At 48.4% G+C, this 19,778-nt stretch overlaps 3 protein-coding genes across 8 annotated transcripts; 1 reads left to right on the forward strand and 2 right to left on the reverse strand.

Annotated features, from left to right (window-relative positions):
* Nucleotides 1-216: 216 nt before the first annotated feature.
* Nucleotides 217-4,983, reverse strand: phf23b (PHD finger protein 23b). The gene is made up of 5 exons (XM_028991764.1): nucleotides 4,664-4,983; nucleotides 2,656-2,687; nucleotides 2,438-2,530; nucleotides 1,747-2,353; nucleotides 217-885 (listed from the first exon to the last, which is right to left on the reverse strand). Exons 1-5 carry the CDS (start codon nucleotides 4,689-4,691, stop codon nucleotides 692-694), a joined length of 954 nt encoding a protein of 317 aa, XP_028847597.1. The 5' UTR covers nucleotides 4,692-4,983; the 3' UTR covers nucleotides 217-691.
* Nucleotides 4,984-5,259: 276 nt separating this feature from the next.
* On the forward strand, nucleotides 5,260-8,723 carry elp5 (elongator acetyltransferase complex subunit 5). Its single transcript, XM_028991789.1, has 8 exons — nucleotides 5,260-6,242; nucleotides 6,315-6,375; nucleotides 6,456-6,536; nucleotides 6,623-6,834; nucleotides 7,125-7,300; nucleotides 7,458-7,553; nucleotides 7,681-7,781; nucleotides 8,511-8,723. The coding sequence occupies exons 1-8, from the start codon at nucleotides 6,188-6,190 to the stop codon at nucleotides 8,617-8,619; spliced, it is 891 nt and encodes a 296-aa protein (XP_028847622.1). The 5' UTR covers nucleotides 5,260-6,187; the 3' UTR covers nucleotides 8,620-8,723.
* Nucleotides 8,724-19,086, reverse strand: LOC114796970 (transmembrane protein 151B). Of its 6 annotated transcripts, none has more exons than XR_003750790.1 (2): nucleotides 10,541-16,944; nucleotides 8,724-9,218 (listed from the first exon to the last, which is right to left on the reverse strand). XR_003750790.1 is itself a non-coding variant. In XM_028991564.1 (2 exons), the coding sequence occupies exons 1-2, from the start codon at nucleotides 18,771-18,773 to the stop codon at nucleotides 14,137-14,139; spliced, it is 1,848 nt and encodes a 615-aa protein (XP_028847397.1). In that variant the 5' UTR covers nucleotides 18,774-19,086; the 3' UTR covers nucleotides 10,570-14,136. The 6 variants fall into 6 exon arrangements, 3 of the variants coding, with proteins under 3 accessions (XP_028847397.1, XP_028847388.1, XP_028847379.1); XR_003750793.1 differs by having other exon boundaries at nucleotides 10,311-16,944; XR_003750789.1 differs by having other exon boundaries at nucleotides 10,006-16,944.
* Between the last annotated feature and the right edge of the window lie 692 nt (nucleotides 19,087-19,778).

The raw sequence follows: 19,778 nt of genomic DNA on the forward strand, positions 1-19,778 counted from the left end.
TGTCCTCTGCTGACGAAGCACATCAGAAGTTCCTAAGTGCCAATTGGAGGCCCGAGCACAACACAGAGCGATTAAATAGAGACGTGTGTTTAAAATGGTTTAGTTGCGCGTGTCGCCTGACAGAATGAACCTTATTAGTAATGATTAAGTACACTTTAGAGAATTTAGTGGAAACAGAAAAACAGACGGAGGTTATGGACAATCAGAAGGTTTCTGTTTTTTTTTTTTTTTTTTTTTTTTTCTCCATAGAGCTTGTGCAGTAAAATCCTAGTGGCAACTTAAATAAATGCTATTTGTCTGAGAGAACAGTACACGAAATTCAATATGGACACGATGCCTTCCCGCCAGCAGCCGCCAGATCTGAAAGGCAACTGGTCGAAAAGCAGCCTGAATCCGTCTGTATTCTTAAAAAGAAAAGAAAAAATAAATCCCACAGCTGATATGATTCAACTGTACCTTCATATACATTAAGCATGCAGATGTGGCTGATTGTCAAAAGTCAGTTTCTTCCCGGAAAATAATGCATTCACATTGCCGCAAGAATCAGGTGACCAGTCCGCTGGGGAAAACAATTATAAAAAAAAAATCCCTTCTCAAAAGAGGATCGTAGATAAAGAAACGGGGAGGATCCTGGGAAGGGAATCATGTGGATGGGAAGGGGAATGTATCCTCAGCTCAGCTCCTAAAATGTCTAGGTGTCCTTCTTGTGGCCGGATCGCCGGCAGTCCCTGCACTTGTGGCAGTAGAATACGTCCGGAACGTTGGACTTCTTGATTTTGGCGCAGGAGAGGTGCACCCATATTCCGCACTGGTTGCACTCGATCATGGGCCGCCCGGCGAAGGGTTTCCCGCAGTAGCAGGTGATCAGGTCCCACGAGTCGTCACCTGAAGACAGAGACGGGGCCGTCAGGACAACCGCAAAAGCCTAATTTATGAATCTTGCATTTTTAAAACATTAACAGAATTCAACTGAAGACACTATGAACTATGAAATAACAAAAGATAACATACGTAATAAACAAAGTAAAATTGCAAAGGCGGCAAAGGGTTTGGGTCTCTCCAAATCAGGGAGCTTTTCACACGGTTTCCTACAGTCTGAAGGTCCATGCTGAACACTTTCTAATCAGTCACTCGTGTTAATGAGAACCGCAGGGCGGCACCTCATGATGACAATAGTGAGCAATGTGACAATCGGGAGTTTGATTAATCTGTTTTGTTCAAACGCCAAAAAGAGAAATCATATATAAAAATAGATAAATGTAATCGTGGCTACTTAAAATGGGGTCTTGGGTTGTCCTCTTCATCTCCCGCGTGTTTAATACGGACTACCTGCCCAAACCAGCAGCAACCTATTATCTCGTAATAACAATGTGGAGCCAGAATACCGCAATAACGCCGCACGAGGTCTCAAATCCAAACCGCCAGCCATTGCGCAATAATCTCCAAAGTACCATTAGATATAGGTCTGTGCCTTTGGGCCAATTCTTACTCACTAATAAGAATTATTCCTGAATACAGTAACTCCGTGTGAATCCGTGTTTTCAGGTGGTGTTATGTATCATTTGGTCAGGAGACAACATTCCATAAAAATGTAATAATGTGACACTCTCCCTCAGTGAAAATGGCAATAGTCAGCAGACATCATATTTTACTATATTAAAATGACATTACAGGAAGTCGGCGTGTATGTCTGGTGTTGGTTTCCCAGCTCCAGTTTCACCAAATCGAAACCCCGGCCCTGCTCACCGGACTCCACCATGATGTCCTCATCTGCGATCCACGTTTCTCCTTCGCTGGAGCTCATCTCCGCATCCCTTTCCACCTTCGCGAGCCCCCCAGACGCCGACGGGGGAGCCACGCCCCTCTCAGCCAGCTCCGCCTGGGCGCCGCGCTCCTCGCCCCGGCTCAGGCCCGTCTCAGAGTCCGTCTCGCTCTGTGGCGAGCTCTTGAGCTTCTTCAAGACTTTGGGCTGCTTGGAGTTGCGGCTGCTCCGCTTGATGCGCGCCCTCTTCTCGGCGCCGCTGCTGGCGCCGCTGTCGGCCCCAGCGCCGCTGCCCGAGCTCATCGACAGCCGCTTCAGCTTCTTGTCCTTCTTGCGCTCGGCCTTGCTGGCCAGCTGGCTCTCGTACAGCGAGTCCTTCAGCCGCATCTTGTCCAGCAGGGTGCTGTCGGACGGCAGGCGGCGGACGCTTTTGCTGCCCTTGTTGGCCCGGGCTTTCCTCACAAACGTGTGGATGGTGTGCAGGTCGGAGGAGCCGTCCCCCCAGCCTGCGCCCATCGCCGCGCTGCCCCCTTCGCCCGAGGTCCCCGAGCTGTGTGGCGAGCTGGACGAGGCTGGAGACCAGGGGCTCTCCTGAGGGACATATATAAAAAACGAGACCACATTAAAAAAAGGTACGAAATGGAGGAAAACTGCGCACGAACGTGCATTTCTCACCTCTTTTGGGGATGGGATGTATCCTGCATAAGCAAGAACAAAGCTGCAGAACTTGTTGAAGTCTTCAACTGTCCTCTTCCTCCTTTCAGGAGGCTTAAGGAAAAAACAAGCAAAAAAAAAAAAAAAAAAGAATAAAAAAAAAAAAAAGAGAGTCATGTTTAGATCCAGCAATATTCACAGAGCCACTCACGTTTACTAAAACTGGAGTGGAAACTCACCAGAGGCTCCGCTTTGCACTTCAATAACGAATCTGTCAGGACCGAAAAAGAATGTTAGAAATGAAGAAAAATCTGAATTAGTGTCTTAACAACAACATAACCATCGCTGAGACACACATGAATATAAAGTTTAGCAAGAGAATCGCCTGTTATCGGATAAGCACTCAATTCATGCTGTAAACATATTCAACTCCACAATGGCTGCGTCCACAGCATTCACTTGTACCCTACTCAGTAAACAAGGCTTCGTTAGCTTACACTTCGACCGAAATGCCCTACGTAGTGCACTACGTAGCCCACGAGTGGAGGTTTGGGACTCGGCAAATGTGGGAGGGAGCGGACAACTGCCAAAAACGAGATGTAATATCAACGCAAAATATCAAATAAAACAAACGTCGATAAATTTATCGGAAATTAAACGTCTTCACTTCGACGTTTGTGACGTGCCCCATTGAACAGCAACGCAATTATTCGAGAATTTCGACCACTTGCGCCACTGTATATCTGTTCGAGAACAAACGTCAGATTAAAAAAAAAAAAAAAAAAAGTCTGTCTGCAAGTAAATGATCTTTTCGAGTCCCCACGTCCCTCTTAAGTGCCCGCTACCTAATCTAATGCTAACGTGCTAACAGGTTACAAAAAACCCCAACCAAACCCTAATTATAAGGGCGAAAAACATTAATGTTCTGGAATTCGAACGACGTAATAAAAGACAAAAAAAAAGGTTGTAAACAATCTCTGCTTCGACCGCCGGCTCGTCCCTTTTTGCCCGAAAAGTCACGTCGCCCGCGTTCTTTCGACGTCAGATAAACTAGCGGCTAACGCTGCGTGCGAGCCAAATCCCCCGCCACCGCGACCGAACTTACTCGCCGAAGAGGGGGACAAAATAAAACCCCCGCTAACATAACCCCTGACCACGAAGACCACGGAGTGGAGCACCGGGAGTCGGGGGGGGGAAAAACGTGGAGCCGACGGCGCGGAGAGCGGGTTAGCGCGGCTAGGCTAACGCTCGCCGACGAGTCCGGACTGCGACTTAACACGGCTGATTTAAACCCAGCTTTAAAACAACTTCCCGAGGAATCGCCATAGTCATCTGCCGACGCTGCACATCATAATCTCTTTTTATGGAGATAAGCACTAACTTTTCGTAAAAAAAAAAACAATAACCCGCCCACAACAACACAGCTGTCATATTTTTCCTCCGAATCGGCGGCTAACGTGATATTCTCGCTACGAGGAACGCTTCCACAAACGAATTTAGAACGTTTTTTTTTGAGAACCAAGGGGCAGCGGCGAGGGATGAAGAGGCATTTTACACCGGACCCGAACGCCTGAACGTGGCCGTGTTTAAAGCAGGTATTATCTTTCTACTCCCACCCACCCCCCGTCTCCGGCCCGGAACACCGGGCTCCGGCCGCGACTCCCGGCCACTTCCAGCCCCGCTCGGCCCTCGAAAACCAACTCCCGGGGACTTCTCGGCGAAATTCGCCACGTTCGGAGGCGGCGTAACGCGGATTTGCGTCGTCGAGCCGAGCACAGCCACCGCCTCTCGGCGAGTTCAAGGCTTCTTCTTTCCGGAGATTTTTATTTTTTTTTATTTTTGCACCATTCATTGGCAACGATGATCCGCGACACTGTTTTTGTTTTCGCTCTTCTACCGACACAAACGCAGACCGGCGACAAAAAACAAAAAAAAAAAACCCGCCCCAGACGCGACGCGGGTGAAGAATAAAGCCCGAGTCCGTCGGATAAGTAACTGTTGCGTGGTCGCGACCGAGGGCCAACTTCGAGAAACGGGATTAAACGGGCGCCGCTGCTGTAACGGCACCACACGGGCTTACGTAAATAAATACGCGGCAAGACCCGCGCCGGGATGAGCGGCCGGTCGATTGTCCGCGGGCGGCTAGCTCCGGCGTTAGCAGATTTACGTCGATGCCGAAAAAGGACGTCGCAAGGCGCCGATTTTGGACACGAACCGCGCACGACTTGACGTCGCCGATTGTCTCACCTTGAGGCTCGGCCATTATTTCCAGCATTGTCGCCTCATCCGACGAGGCCGTGCAGCTCAGCCGGCGGCGGCGGCCACTGTCCGCGCAGCCGCCCGGCTCTGTGGCCGGCGAGTCCCGGTAAAAGATTTAATTCCCTGCGCGGCGCCGGCGGCGTTTCTTTTTTTCTTCCCCTCTGTCGACCGAAGTAAAAACAACGCCGACCGCGGCCGTCCGTGAAACTTTAGGAGCCTGGTCCCTGTCTGTTTCGGCTTGTTTAATTTGCTCCTCAGCCCGAGAAATCCACACTGTCCGCCCCGCGTTTCGACCCTCCTCTCTCGGCGCTCGGTCCTCCCCGGCTTCGGGTCGACGTCACGAGTATCTCACGCAAGTGTCCACTCGTCGAAGCGGGGCGTGTCTGGCTGCGTTCGAAATGCATGCCGGGATGCGGTGGCGTATCCCAACTCCTGCGAGGAGAAGGCCCTTGTCGCTGCCCGATTTGGAACGGGAACCCGGTTTTGGACTGCGCATGCGTACTGTGGTGTCCTAACCGGGCTACCGTTCCAAACCGGGCAGAGACAGGCCCTACGAGGGGAGGAGCAATGTCGCGTCGACGGCAACTCGCACGAATCGGAATGCACTTCAAAATGGCCGCCGGGATTCCATCGAGATCACTTGGCCAAGGGAAGGGTTGGACGAAGTAATCCTGGCAGGAGGGACACTTGAGCACACAACTCACCAGGAACCCTGTGTAGACCAGAGCAGGCGGAACGATTGATTAAATGCGGATTAAAGACAAACATAAGGCCTTTTTTTTCTAAAAAATAATTCGTAGCTACAGCTGACCTCCCGCTGATGTCAAAGAAGAACGTCTGGGAACCAAGATAATCGACTTTCTTCTTACTACTGGCGTGTCACACTATTCTTATCGGTTTACGCAATATAGTAACTGTGTGGTATATGTGAAAAAACACGCGACGAGTTTTACATCTATAGGTATTCTTAGATTAACATGTAATTAATATACTATACTGATATGTGAAAAACATGTGCGTCACGCGTTTACTTTCCACTGAGCCAAAAGCTCATACCTATATTACCTTTTAAGAAACCAATATTAAACACTGAGTTAAAATAAAACTAAAAGCATCCGCCATTTCGACAGAATTACCTTAATAGCAACGAACCCCATTCGAGTAAAAAAGCTAGCTACGAAAGAGCTTGTCGGCGCTACGATTACTGATGCACTGTGGGAAATGTAGTTTTTCTCAACAAAAAGTCTTCAGTTCCAGATAGTGACTCTACCGCCCGACAAACTACATTCCCCGTGTAGCCATCCATCGTCGCTTCACACGAACGTGTTGCCTTCTCTGTACCATCTTACTTTACAACCAGTAAGGGGCTCTAAATATGTCTAAGTCGCAAGAATTGTACACCACAGCATCGTTTTGCTTCGATATCTCCTGCATTGGTATTGGTAGCGGACGTACCGCGCTTTGAAATCCGTATTTTACTTCCTACCACGCGGTGCTACTGATTCGACAGAAATGCTGCTGGATTTTTTGCAGTCATCTGAAACTGGGGCTTTAATCATTCTGGAAGGTAGAGCGTCAGTAAATAGCAAATTGCTTATTTTTTTGTGTTATAAAATCCAACTGTTTTGTTTCTATCCAGACTCTGTACATTATTCCGGACGTTGTCTTCTCAAAAGTTACATCAGAGCAGCTCTGAAGCGGTGAGTGTCTGGTTTCCAACTCACAAGCTGGTGCCGGTTGTAAGTAAATGTGGCCTTTTCTTCTTTGCTTTATATTTTAGTGATGAAGTCGTCCATGTGTTGGGGTTCGAGGTCAGCGAAGAGGAAACGCGTGGTGACCTGGACGGTAGTTGTGCAGAAAGGTCCAAATGAGTCCCTTTTCCATTGTGTGGGAAAGATGAAAACATCCACAATGAATCCGTTCACCTCTTCTACCCTTCATTCCCAGGCTGCTTTTCCACGACGGCTATAAGGACCCCCTGGGCTGGAGAAAGTCTGCCTCATTCACCGCACATCAGTTCAACTCGCAGGATCTCACTCGCATACTCAGGCAAACGCAGCAACCCAAAGCACCGGTGTTGGTCATAGACTCGCTGTCGTGGCTCCTAAGGCACCATGACCCGGTCGCCATCTGTCGATCCCTTCAGGAGCTCAGAAGAGGTATTCACCACCGGGTTAGTTTGGTAGAAAGATCCAGCGTGAGAGACGTTTTCCAGAAGACGTTTTTTCTTTTTTATTATGGTGGCGTACAGCTGATTTGATGCTCCAGCCCCGTTCCCCAAATGTAGCTCTCCTGCTATAGCGGACAGTACCAGAGACAAATTAGCTATGGGGAGAATTAGATTTTTTTGTATCACCTTTATATAGCCAAACTGTAATATTAAAATTGCAGGCCTTACACTATTTGGCTGTCTGTGTGAATCTCGTGTTTTGCCCTGAATGGTCACCAGGAGGCGCTGTCAGGACTATAGTGGGCCTACTGCACTCGGATCTGCACAACACCAGTACAGTGGACTGTGTTTCCCACTTGGCCACCGCAGTCGTCACCCTGGCGCCAACCAGTCAGGGACCATTGGCTGTGGCTAAGACAACAAAGCGCACCAAGTCAGGCAAAGTCACTCAAGATGTACGTTTCCTCCCAGTTAACAGAGGGACGTCTGTTTGCTTGAATACAAGCACGGCGCCTCCATGTCCTCTCGATTATTAACACGCAAAGTTTTATTTTACACGGCGGGATGTACACTCTAAATCCTGATATCAATTTGATCAATTTTCCCACCCAGGAGGAGCTCTTTAGTATCCAGGGTGATCTCACAGTAACCATTCACAGGACAGTCAGCCAGGCTGGAAAAAAGCAAACCGAGCAAGAATCCTCAGAGGTGAGCTCTGCTGATAGTACTGATATCACAAGGACATAACGAATGTCCAACCTTTTGTGTTTTAGAGGGTAAATAGAAATTAAGCGTGAGTGTGTGTGTGTGTGTGTGTCTGTTCTGGTCTATGCAGGCGGATCCCACTGCCAATTTGACTTTTAATCTTCGCCTGTCTGACACGGAGAGAGAAGCCAAAGAGAAAGTGTCCCTGCCCTTCGTGTTCAGTCAGGAAAAGTGAGTGTCGAGTGTTTGTTGACTGTTTGATGTGTGACACACCCCCCTAGACCATATATTAACAAAAGCTTTCCTCGCACATGTACATAAAAAGTAGTGTGTGTGAGCTTTTTTTTCCCCCACATACACACCACGTGCTTCAAAAATCTAATGTGTGAGGTGCAATGAAAAATTTTGGGATTGTGTGTGTGCCAAACTTAGCATGTGTGCGAGGTAATATTACACTGAGGACTGTACAGAGAGCATTGCCATTGGCCGGCCCGCCCAGCTGGTCCCATGGGCGGGCACTGCAGCCTGAGCAGCATTTAAGGTGAAATGGACAGGAGCTAACTTCAGAATGGTCTGTGACGATGCCATTATGCTAGTAATTAAATGAATGGCTTGACTCAGTGCCTCCTCGTAAGTGGTTCCTGACATTTTCCCAGGACGGTAGAATCTGGATGCCCTTCAGCCACGGGACCAGCTGGGCGGACCGGTCAATGGCAAATGCTCTCTGCACGGTCCTCATTATGTTACTACCTGGCACACCACTTTTTCTTCGCCTACCTGCTACTTCTGCCACACAATTTTTATTGTGCACCTGACACATTACATTTTTGAAGATTCTAGTGTGTATGTGCAGGGAGAAAGTAGTGAATGTGCGAGGTTTTCTTGATATATGGCCTAGGGGGCGCCTCATAGTCCAAAAATTGCTATATACATTTTTTTTAACTCGTTTTTTTAAACCAGGAAATCAGCGCTTCTTCACAAAGGTCAAAGGTCAGGTCGGATTTTGTATGTGCCTGACGCCAATGATGATTTTGATCAGGAGGACCCTGATGATGACCTGGATGTTTAAAAACACGGGGGAAATAGTAGTTCTGATACGGATGAGCAGCGTGCCATTCACGTTCTCTGTTAATGTTCTCCTACGTAAAATAAAATAAAAATTAAATTTCAAAATTTCATTTCAAATCTTTATTTAAAGAAAACCAGTTCGGAGCACGACCATTTTTGGCAGGTACCTGATTAAGATGCTGGTTTCCATTCATCGCTGACAAAGGTTGGCGAGTCCATATACATAATGCCTGAAAAGATTCAGGAAAACTCTGGACTGTCTGATGTTTTGAACATCTGGTTTTATCGTAAAATCTATCATAGCTGCTTGCTCAGCTTTCGGGTCTGCCTCTCGCGGGCCTCGTAAGAGGCTTTGGTGTCCAGCAGCTCCTCCAGAACCCGGCGCAGACGGGCCATGTCCAGCTGGGTGGCCTGGCACTGCTCCCTCAGCCACTCCCGCTCCTCCCGCAGCTCCGCCGCCGCCGCCGCCAGCTCCATCGTGCGCTCGCGACAGTGCAGCTGCACACGGGCCGCGTCCCCCAGCAGCGTCTCCACCGTGTACACCACCGAGTCCACCTGAGACTGCGTCATCACCTTAGCGGGGACAGCGTGGTCATCCATCTGATTTTAGGTGAAATGTTTAGGGTCATGTCCTTGATTTTGTCTATTAACATCAAGTTCATTAAAAAATCTGTACATTTACACAGAAATTACATTTATAATATGATCAATGTAGAGGCCCATTATCAGCAACAGTGGGGTGGTGGTAGTAGCCTAGTGTCTAACACACTTGCCTGTAAACCAGAACCACCAAAGTCCCAGGTTCAAACCCCACTTACTACCATTCTGTCCCTGAGCATGACACTTAACCCTGAGTGTCTCCAGGGGGGACTGTCCATCTAACTACTGATTGTAAGTCGCTCTGGATAAGGCAGTCTGATAAATGGCAAAAATGTAAGCAAAAATTAGTCTTGCGTTCCAATGCAGTGACGCTGTGTTGACTTTACAAGTTTCAGTGATTATCGTAAAAACCTTTTGTAGATACAAATCAGAAAATTCTACAGACAATGGAAAATCTGCACAAATCTCCCTTCGGTGCACACCAGTAACACCCAAGCCTGAAGGATGCTGTCGAGGTGCAACTCGGGCTCTTTTCCTGCCTAATGCTGCCATGCCTGCGTCATCCAACAGACGCCGAGGCTCAAATCCCTTCTACTACCATTCTGCACATGTGCAACACACATAACCCAATGTTGCACCGGGGGACTGGACCTTGTAATTAGTGACTATCAGTTGATCTGGATAAGCGGTCTAGGTGAAGAATTTCACTACTTCACAGTTTACTTTTAAATTGTACAACGCGTCCTTTCAACCTTGGAGGGAGCCGTTTTCTCCCATTGCTCATTACCTGAAATTTGCTCCCTGGCCCTTGCGCAGCTTGTCCTGATCTCTGGGGTTTACTGCAGTAGCTTGGCAATTACCCACAATAAGCCTCTGCCTAAAGTACATATACGAATCCATGCCAACAGTCAAACAAGCTCTGACGTCCTCCCAACCTCCAGGCACTGTACCACGCCACTGCTGGCATTGCATCGGCGCGCTCTGGGGATCAGGGTGTGATTTCACAGACTGTACACTGCACAAAGACCAGTTTATGGTCTTCACCAAAATCAGATGTATTCACTTTGAAGTGAATCATGTGGCACAACGTACATGGCGGAGTCTGCAGTGGCCTAAAGAAGCTTACTGGATCTTATCCTGCCCTCTCACCCTCATCCAGGGAAATAGCGGCTCTGCTGGTTGTAGACAATGCGAAAATAGCAAAATATTATGCAGATAGAAAATGAGAAGGAGAAACAAACTGAATGTGAAAAGATCCCATACAGCAGATGAATTGCGAAATACTCTCCATATAAACGACAGAATTAAAAAGTCCCACTTACCACAAGCAGAGGGATTTTTTTTTTTTTTTAAATAAAACGTCAAATGCCAGCTGTGGTTCCTGAAGAAGTTTGGCTGCCGTTCTGCTGACTCCTCATGGACACCTCGAGCTTTCGCTCCTTGTCTGATGCAGTCGCAGAGAAACGTTAGCTGGCCAAGTGAAATTTAAACCAAAGAGTGAGATTAGGAGTGAGTGAGAGAGTGAGAGAGAAGGGATGAGATTAGCCGGGGTAATCTATCATACTTTCTCATCTTGTGGGCTGTGCTCACTTGGGCAATTTGGTAAGTTTTGTTGTGACAGTGTATGACCAAAAAAAAAAAAAAATTTATTTGATTTCAAATATTCATTTTAAACACGACAAAGCAATTATAAGCAATAATATTAAAAGACACTAAAATTGTCATGATAGTTTGGCCTACATTTGTAAAAATGTGGCAGGGAACAAACACATTGAAAAATAAGCAGATAACAAACACATTCAGCAATTAGACACTATGAACAAATCTCATTCATTCAAGCAGTTGGACTTTATTGTTTATCTTCACAATCATCACCTTCATTTTAACCAGCTATGCAACAGTCTGGTAGCTGCACCCATATAACAGTAGAGCCGAGGGGGGGCAATTTTATAGAGCCGTAAAGGTTTGAAGTTGCTCATTCCAAATAAACGTCAACCAATCACGGAAGTCCTGGATCCATTAAATGCTTTAAAATGTGTCATTTCCTCCAGAGAAATGAAAGGGGTGTTATAGTTACATCCTTGAGTGAAAATGTCTTCTGAGGTTCAATCCTGGCATGCTTGATCCAGAGGGTATTACTATTAATTGCTGTAAAAGCAGTCGATGCAGAGTCTGCATTAGCTTGATGCCCGCAGTCGCTAGAAGACCCGTTCCATTAAAAAAAAAAAAAAAAAAAACTATGTACACCCAGTACACTCTTACTATCTTATCACAGACAATAGACAAAACACAATTAAACAGAATTGTGTACCCGTCACATAGGTGTGCTCTTACACAGTTAGTATAATAGGTCATATATGTTGTTAACATTCATCTTGCAACACGTAACATTCTGACAACGCGGCGGCAACGCTCCGCCGGTGCGTACCACTTCTCATATGCTGCTGTACAGTAAACGTGGCTGGGTTCTCACTCCTGTCCTGCATGAGTGACTGTGGCCTCTACTTACCGCTTTGGTGTGCTATACTACGTATGCAATGCTAAGTGCTAAGTTAGGTGTAGCGTCGCCCGGCCATTTGGGAGCAATGCACAAGCGATGGATAGCAACGGTGAACCTTTCATGTTAAATATGACTAGAATGTCAGAAATTATATTCATGATAGAGACAGAGGTGTGGGGTGGCTGTAGGGTAAAAGTTTATTTACAGTGTGTGAGCCTGTGTTTGAACTGTGCTAATAAGACTTAGCACAAGAGGCATGTTTGCTAATTTCTCACAGGACACCATTGTTAGAAAGGAAAACATGGGTACCACAAACTATTTGTAAGCTAGTTTCTCTTCTACTAGCTATCAATAATTAGCAAGCCAGCCCTTTAAAAAAAAGGTATTTATTTCTAAAAACAAGACAAGTTGAAAATGACGTTTTTCCAAAGCTAAACGGGGCCTGTCAGATTAAGCGCAGTCGTTTGTGTATTGGGGTGGAGGAACTAAATGCGAAACACAGCCCTTTGTTTTTGGTGTGCAATTATTTCCAAATCCCAGAGGACATACTTCATGTTTTTCTGAACCAAATTTCAAATAGGAGGAGGGTGTGTCACGACTGCAAACGCAACTAAGACAAACGCGAATAGCGATTCATTATAAACATTGTTATAAACATGACGTCAGCAAATATGCCGCATGTGCCAAGTCTTACTTGTGCTGCTCTATAGTGCTCTGTACATCAGTGTTTGTATTAAGGAGTTCGTAAATCGGATCTTGGCACACAAGGTTAACGGCTGTATCGGGCTGAGTCGGCGCTGTACATATTGCGCGTGTACGTAAGGCAACATGCTATTAGACAGTTTCCCATAGTATCATGTGTTGCTAATATACAGGATCCAAAAAGAGCAAAGCCCTTTGAAAGGCAAACTTGTAGATGTTCAAACACGCAACAAGGTTAACACAAAGTATTACAAACACAAAGTGATCCAGTGCTAGGACGTGACCGTTTAGGTGAAGCATAGCTTTGGCTGAGAGGAACTCCCTCCTCCAAGCCACATCGTTTCCGTTCAACTCAATAAACGAACTAAACTGACGTCTGGAATTATTGTCCATCCGTATTCACTGAGCCAAGTGTCTGCTTTCAGTCCTGAAAAAGCGATACGGTCTCTGTCGGTCTCAAAAAGCTTTCTACAATCCTCAAAAAGCAGTCCGCACAACAATCTGCCTTTCGGTCGGCTACTGGAAACGTCAGCCATAAAAGCAGAGGTGAAGCAAACATAATTCCACAGACCAAGGCTTTGTTTTTTGAGCTAAACATCTATTAACGTCGGCGGTCCATGAAGGGGCCAATGAGTTTTAGACCATCAACTTGTTGAATTTCCAAGTGTTCTGTCCGAACAGAGTTTAGCTTGGTCCCCCAGCAGCGCCTTGAAGATTTCACATCCATGTGCTCAGCGGTTTGACAGTGACTATTATTATTGTCATTGTGATACACAGCAGAGCACGGTGCCCGGGAAGCGGTACCTTGCAGGACTCGAACAGCCTTTCAGCTACGATTCTGCCTCGTTGTTCACCCCACAGTGAGTTCATACAGCAGAAATGGTTGCGTTTTTTTTGTAAGGGTCTTTAGAATGATCTCGCATACTTTTCCTCACATGTATGGAAGACAGGAAATATAATTTAATTTCTGGTCAGGAACCATTCCTGCATTCTCATCCTGCAAATGTATTTGGAATGGCCCATTTAAACCATTTTCTTTACACATTTACCCCTCTGTGATTGCATAGAAATCCTTAAAGCTGCTCAATTTTGTGTTTCACACTTTTCTGCTCAGTCTTGTACCTCCTTATATTATGTTAGTTTTGGTCCCATTTATTTACTTCCAGAATTTTCCTTTAATTCTGTTGCGCTTGTATGACTTATCACACCCTTGTCCTTCTAATGTACTTTTCCCCCCCCCGAAGCTATGGTGTGAATCTCTGGATCTTCATCACATTCATTAAACCAAGGCCGTTTCATTTTATTAACATACCCTTGTCATTCGGATACATGTTTGCATCCTCTTGCCATTCAGAAAATGCATCATTACTTGCACGTTCATTCTCTTCAATTCAACGCGGTTAAGTGCAACAAATACTAAAAGACATTTGCACCTCTGGTCCACTGGTCTACTGTCAATCTACAAATGGAACAAATCTTCCTACGTTCCCCATAAAATGGTTGTTCATCAAGGTTCTGTCCGAGGGCACATCAGACACTGTGTTCACTCTTCATGCTGGCACTGCTTTTGGCAGGGCTAAAGTTTTGTATAGAGAAACGATGGCTCCATTTGCTCCAATAAATGTTAGTAAAATGTTAGGGTTCACATACTTTTGCCATTATTCTTTATAGATTTTGTTCTGTACAGAAAGACTTTTTTTTAGAAAGCTTCATTCGTTAAGATACATCATCACCTGAATGGCAGCTCTCTTCTCCATGGACAATCAGCACAGGAAAGAAAAATGCATCCTGGTAGGCTGGTGGTCTGTCCCTCTCTGCCTCTCTCCCCTCATCTCTATCGCCTTCCTCCTGCTCCTCCTCTTCTCGTTCCCCTTCCTCCTCCCTTGTCTCATCGTCCTCCTCCTCATCTTCTTCCTCGTCCCCCTCTCCCACCAACACTCCCCTGGACTCCTCGTCCTGCCTAGACCCTATGCCTAGGAATCCTCCTCCACCTCCTCCTCCGCCCCCATCTTCTACCCGACCCCCCAGGCCCCCTCCAACGCTGCGCGAGTGGAAGAGAGAGGTGGGCCGTGAGGCCTGGAGGCGCCCCAGGGAGAAACCACTGCGGCTGAGCACCAGTCTTCCGGGGCCGGCTCCAGTGGCCCCTGTATTGCTGGCCCTCATTCCGGCCACGGTGCCATTCAGTAAGGCTGCAGTGGGGCCTCTCAGCCGGGAGGGCAAGGAGGAGCTGCTGGTGGAGCGCCTGCACCGGGGGCAGCTCTGCAGGAGGTAGGCTGAAGCAAAAGCTACAGGGGCAGTAGGGCCTCCATTAGCCACTACTGGGTTTGCTCCTCCTTGGGCAGCAGGCAGAGGTGCCGGTGGGTTATTGGCACTGGTCTCTGGGTCCATCAGTAGGGCCTCAGAGTAGCTTGGCACCATCTGCTGGTTGCAGCGAATGTGCCACTCCAGCTCGGTCATGTCCACAGTGTTGACACGGGAGATGGCCCTGTAGCTTGAACCCATTCCTGCACTTCCATTCCTGCCCACGCTGCCATTTTCGTTGGACCCGTCCCCACCCTCGCCTCCCTGTTCTTCACGGTCGCCAAACAGCTTCTCCACGTGGTAGTGCACGTAGGCGGTGCGGTACTCCGCAACGACGCGAAGCGGCCAAGACAGCAGCAGGACGGAGGCGAGCCAGAAGATCCTGCGCCGGGTGAACCAGGGCTGCCGGGCTGGGTCGGGAAAAGCTAGCATGTGCTCCCGGAAGTCAACGTTTTTCAGATGCATGCCTTCCCGCGCCTCCATGTAGTCGTCGAGTCCCTCGTTCTCACCGAAGAACCGCGCACGCTGCGTCAGGTAGGCCGCCTCGGCACGCGCGCTGCTGAAACTGAAGCACTTGGTGAAGCGGAGCCGCACGGCCGGGTGGTCCAACAGGCCCCGCAAGCCTTTGGACACGTCGGAGACCCCGTAGCGGCCGTAGTCGAACTCCGAACTGGCAGCGTGCGTGTTGACGCGCTCGTGATAGACCTGTGTGGTGGTGTAGGCGTCGCCGTTGCGGTAACGGGTCACCTGCCTCGTTCGCCGCACGTAGTGGTAGCTGATGGCCTTCCACCAGATGCATGGCGTAGCCTGCTGCAGCCGCTGGACGCGCTCGTACACCTCTGCGACCTCCGCCTGCGCCAGCGTGGCCGTTTTGGAGTAGCAGTGCCAGCACTCCACCAGGTACACCACGTAAAGCATGGCCAGGAAGGCCAGCGGGATATATACATAGCCATTGGAGCACGGACTGTCTTGTGCCAGCTCGCGGTAGTTGTAGGCTGTGGCGGTGGGGTCTGCGCCAAGGTCACCGGGGGAAATGTCCGCGAAAGAGGAGGATGTATAGGAGGAAGAAGAGAGCACGGGAACCGTGCAGAAGGCGCACCAGCCCAGTGTTCCAAAACAGCCATACATGAGCAGGGTCAGCAGAAGACACTTCCAGTGCGACTCACGACACAGTGACGCCGCCAAGGACTGCCTCACCGGGCGCTGCTGCAGAAGGGAAAAGAGGAAGAGGACAGATGTAGAGGGTGGGGAAGAAATTGCATATAGAGTTGAAAACAAGATAGGAAGGAGTGGAAAAGAAAAAAAAAGCTGACGAATTTGCAGAAGGAACTCCAACCGAGACAATGTTGGCAAAGAAACGGGCAATGTGAAAAAGGTGGAAAGGAACAAGCACGGGAAGCACAAAAATGAATCTTTATCCGAACAAGACCAACGCATTCCAGAACGTAAACTGTTCACGGCAGTGTTTCGGTGAAATAAAACATCAGTGGCCAGTGGACCTTGTCAGGAACGTGAGGCCATTTCCTATCGGTAACCTGAGCCAGTGCTCTCTTCCTGAAGCCCGATGTGATGCGGTTTACTGTGAACCCCTGGTACCACAGTCGAATTGTTCTTGGCAATAACATTTTGATAAAATAACAAATATTCTCAATCTTTCAATACTTTGGTCAAGACTAGATTTTTACACGTTCACGGTGTAAATCCAGTGATAGAGAAAACTGAATTAAATTTGCAGCCAAAAGTCGTGTCTTTCACCTCGATAATGCCGGGTGTGAGGTGCTGTGCACGATCATTTCAATTTCAGTGTATGAGACTTGCCCATGAGCACCCAATATTTTTCTCTATAAAAATAGATGTGTGTGTGATGTAATCAAAGCCTCCTTGGTACTATTTGTCCTATTAGATCATAAAATCTAGGTATCTTTGAAAATACATTGTTGTGACTTTTTTTTTTTTTGCTTTTGGACGAGTTTATGCAACCTTAATTTAGAATATGCTTTATATGTAATACATGAGCATGGCACAGCGACGCCCTCATGCACAGTACATGGCATTCGATAAAGCTGAATTATTAAAACGCTGCTTGCAGACATGTACACAACTGCACAGGCAGTACAGTACGGTACAGGACCAGGCCCGCTTCCATCATTCATTTACAGCATTTATCAGACGCCCTTATCCAGAGCGTCTTACAATCAGTAGTTACAGGGACGGTCCCCCCCCGGAGACACTCGGGGTTAAGTGTCTTGCTCAGGGACACGATGGTAGTAAGTGGGATTTGAACCTGGGTCTTCTGGTTCATAGGTGAGTGTGTTACCCACTAGGCCACTACCACCCTACATATACACAATTCCCTTTTTCATTTTGCGAGATATAGAGTAAATGCATTTACACTGGCACGGTCCACACCCTTGTTAAAAGTAGAGGGGTGCAAAGAGGGTGAACGGCGGAAGCGTGCAGTTCCTGGCCCTTCATTACGCATTAAATTTAACGGCATGGCGAGTTATCCAGTGAACGAGAGCGCTAAGTGGGGGAGAAACGTCAGATAATGTAAAACATTAGATGTTGAGGAAGAAAATGTGCAGTCATTATCACAGCACGCGTAGACAGAAAGGAAGAAAAAAAAAAAATACGGCGTCTAAAAATACAACCGGTGAAGCCCTATCAGCACATCCCTTCCTCCGGAAGGTCTGTTGCTCCCCACGTTGCTCGGGTCCCTTCGTCCCGCTGCCCTACCGGCAACGATCCCTGAGAAACGGGTGTGGGATGAAGCAAAAAGTTTCCCGAGGCCCAGCAGGCCCGGATCGGCCCCCTCTCCCCTCCGCCGTCTCTCTCCGTATCGATCCGAATGTAACCGGAGAAAAGAGGTTAACTCAGCAGCTAATAAACGGGTGCGCGCGTGAAAGAGAGAGAGCCATGATTCTGTCACTAGCGGGTATGAAAAGGCCTGAAGGGTGACGATTTACACCTACGGCATTTCTGCCTCTACCGCAGCCGGCCCCCTCTCGCCGTTCGCCGACACACCTTCACCCCGGGCAGCGAGTTGCTTGGTAACATTATGTTCGAATCGATTGTATGTTTGGAAAAAAAATATATATATATATACACACACACACACACCAATCCCACAGTCAACGATCATGTGGAGGTGGGACGTTACTCGTCCCGCCGCACTCCGGCGACATGGACGCGATGGACGAGCGGCATGGTGGACTGAGACGGACGACAGACAGGTGAAAGCTGCAGGCAGAGATGACCACAAAACGGCAGATTGTGTCTCCCTGGGGAGCAGGGCGGGCCAACAGAGCTGGCGTCCCAAAATCCATCCTTGGCCCCGTTGTCTTTGGCATGACTACGCTATTTTAGTTACGTAATATAATATTACGACAGCGACATACAAAAAAAAAAATACAATATATTGTGCAAAGTAACCGCTGACGGAGGAAGCTACTTCACTAGAATACGGGCCGAGGGAGAACATATTAAATTGCAGTATTAATTGGCCATAATGTTCCATTCCTGCCATTTTTTGTGAAAAACCTAAAATTCCGACTGCAACCGAGTCGGCTTGACTACTTGGGTTGGGAAGTTAGACCTGTAGGCGCTGTGGGTGGTAGTAGCCTAGTGGGCAACACACTCGCCTGTGAACCAGGGGACCCAGGTTCAAACCCCACTTACTACCATTGTGTCCCTGAGCAAGACACTTAACCCCGAGTCCCTGTAACTACTGATCTAGGGCGTCTGGTAAATGCAGTAAAATGTAATGAGCTGCCTCATAATTGCACGACGACACAGGACGCACCCTGGAGGAGGAAGGGGATTGAAAACGCTGGTGATGAGCAGGAAAGATGGACGAATCCCGGCGGGAATGGAGGAATACAGGTGGGCGGCCAGATTGCATGCGACGTAGGAAGTCAAAAGGTTACGGACGTCACGTGCATTCCCCAAAACTTTCAACGTTGCACCCGAAGTATTAAACGTCGCGGTCCTACCTCTTCTCTCCCGGTCCCATTTAAAATGGGCTCCTCGACGTCCACCGCCGCCTCCTGCATTTTCCTATCGGCCGGGCCCCCACATCGACCCCCGTCAGCACCGGGGACCCGCCCGGGGAGGCGGAAAGACTCCCGCGGCCCGCGTCTGGGACCTCCTCGCCGGGGGCGGTCACCCCATGCGCCGCGCGTCCCGGTCCGGTCGCGGCGCCGCGCCGCGCCGCCCGCGGCAGACGCGCATCACGCTCGCCGATGGAACGTCCGCCCGCCGCTCGCGTTGCCCTTCACGCGCCGTCCGCGGGCCCGTCGCATCGCGCCGAAGCGGCGTCCGGTTCTGCGGCCGCTCCGGCGGCGCGGACGAGGAGGGACCGTCCGACTCCCCTCGGCCGAAAAAAAAAAAAAAAGCCAAACAAACGCGGTGCGTGCGCTAAAGTGCTTGTGCCGAATTGCGCGTCCTCCCCGTGTGCGTGTCTGGTTGGGGGGGTGCAGGGGGTGAGGACGTCACCGGAGGTTCCTTCCAATCTGCGCGCGCCTTTTTGGATCGGTGCCTTTCACTAACGACCCGGTGACGTCATCCACCTGTACCCCAACACGCAGGCGACAAGTCCGGAATTCGCATGCAATCACATGCCGTGAATTATTCCATTTGTGAACGACAACTGACATTTCCTAAAACCATTGGATTTTAAATATATAATCGAATTGCTATTGCTCTAGAAAATGTAAATACAAAGTGAAACTGCCCACTGCTCCCCAAGGGTGATGGTTAAAAGCAGAGGACACGTTTCGTTGTGTCGCCGTGTGCTGTGCTGCAGTGTTTCACAATGACAATCACTTCACTTTCAATCCATTAACCTATCCAGGTTAACTGGCCATTTTTACCTGCCATTGAAGCACATCATTGGCAAAACGCATGAATTATGTTGACGCTTCTTTTATCCGTTACGGTTTCATTTGTGACCTAAACAAACGGATGTAGATACACACATTCTACAATAACCTAAGATCTGGAGCACGTCGAATATTACAGAATTTAAGTAGCTCCCAATCGTAATGACCAAACTTCCT

This window comes from Denticeps clupeoides, chromosome 1, assembly GCF_900700375.1.
Source record: "Denticeps clupeoides chromosome 1, fDenClu1.1, whole genome shotgun sequence".
NCBI classification, from domain to species: domain Eukaryota; kingdom Metazoa; phylum Chordata; class Actinopteri; order Clupeiformes; family Denticipitidae; genus Denticeps; species Denticeps clupeoides.

Coding starts and splice junctions, on each gene's coding strand:
- phf23b (XM_028991764.1), bottom strand. CDS start 4,691: ATGCTGGAAATAATGGCCGAGCCTCAAG. Junction 2,688..4,663: donor AATAATGGCCGAGCCTCAAG/GTGAGACAATCG, acceptor CGGTCCTGACAG/ATTCGTTATTGAAGTGCAAA. Junction 2,531..2,655: donor AGTGCAAAGCGGAGCCTCTG/GTGAGTTTCCAC, acceptor TTTTTCCTTAAG/CCTCCTGAAAGGAGGAAGAG.
- elp5 (XM_028991789.1), top strand. CDS start 6,188: ATGCTGCTGGATTTTTTGCAGTCATCTGAAACTGGGGCTTTAATCATT. Junction 6,376..6,455: donor ATCAGAGCAGCTCTGAAGCG/GTGAGTGTCTGG, acceptor TTTATATTTTAG/TGATGAAGTCGTCCATGTGT. Junction 6,537..6,622: donor GACGGTAGTTGTGCAGAAAG/GTCCAAATGAGT, acceptor CTTCATTCCCAG/GCTGCTTTTCCACGACGGCT.
- LOC114796970 (XM_028991546.1), bottom strand. CDS start 18,622: ATGCAATCTGGCCGCCCACCTGTATTCCTCCATTCCCGCCGGGATTCG. Junction 15,925..18,523: donor AATCCCCTTCCTCCTCCAGG/GTGCGTCCTGTG, acceptor CTTCTGCAGCAG/CGCCCGGTGAGGCAGTCCTT.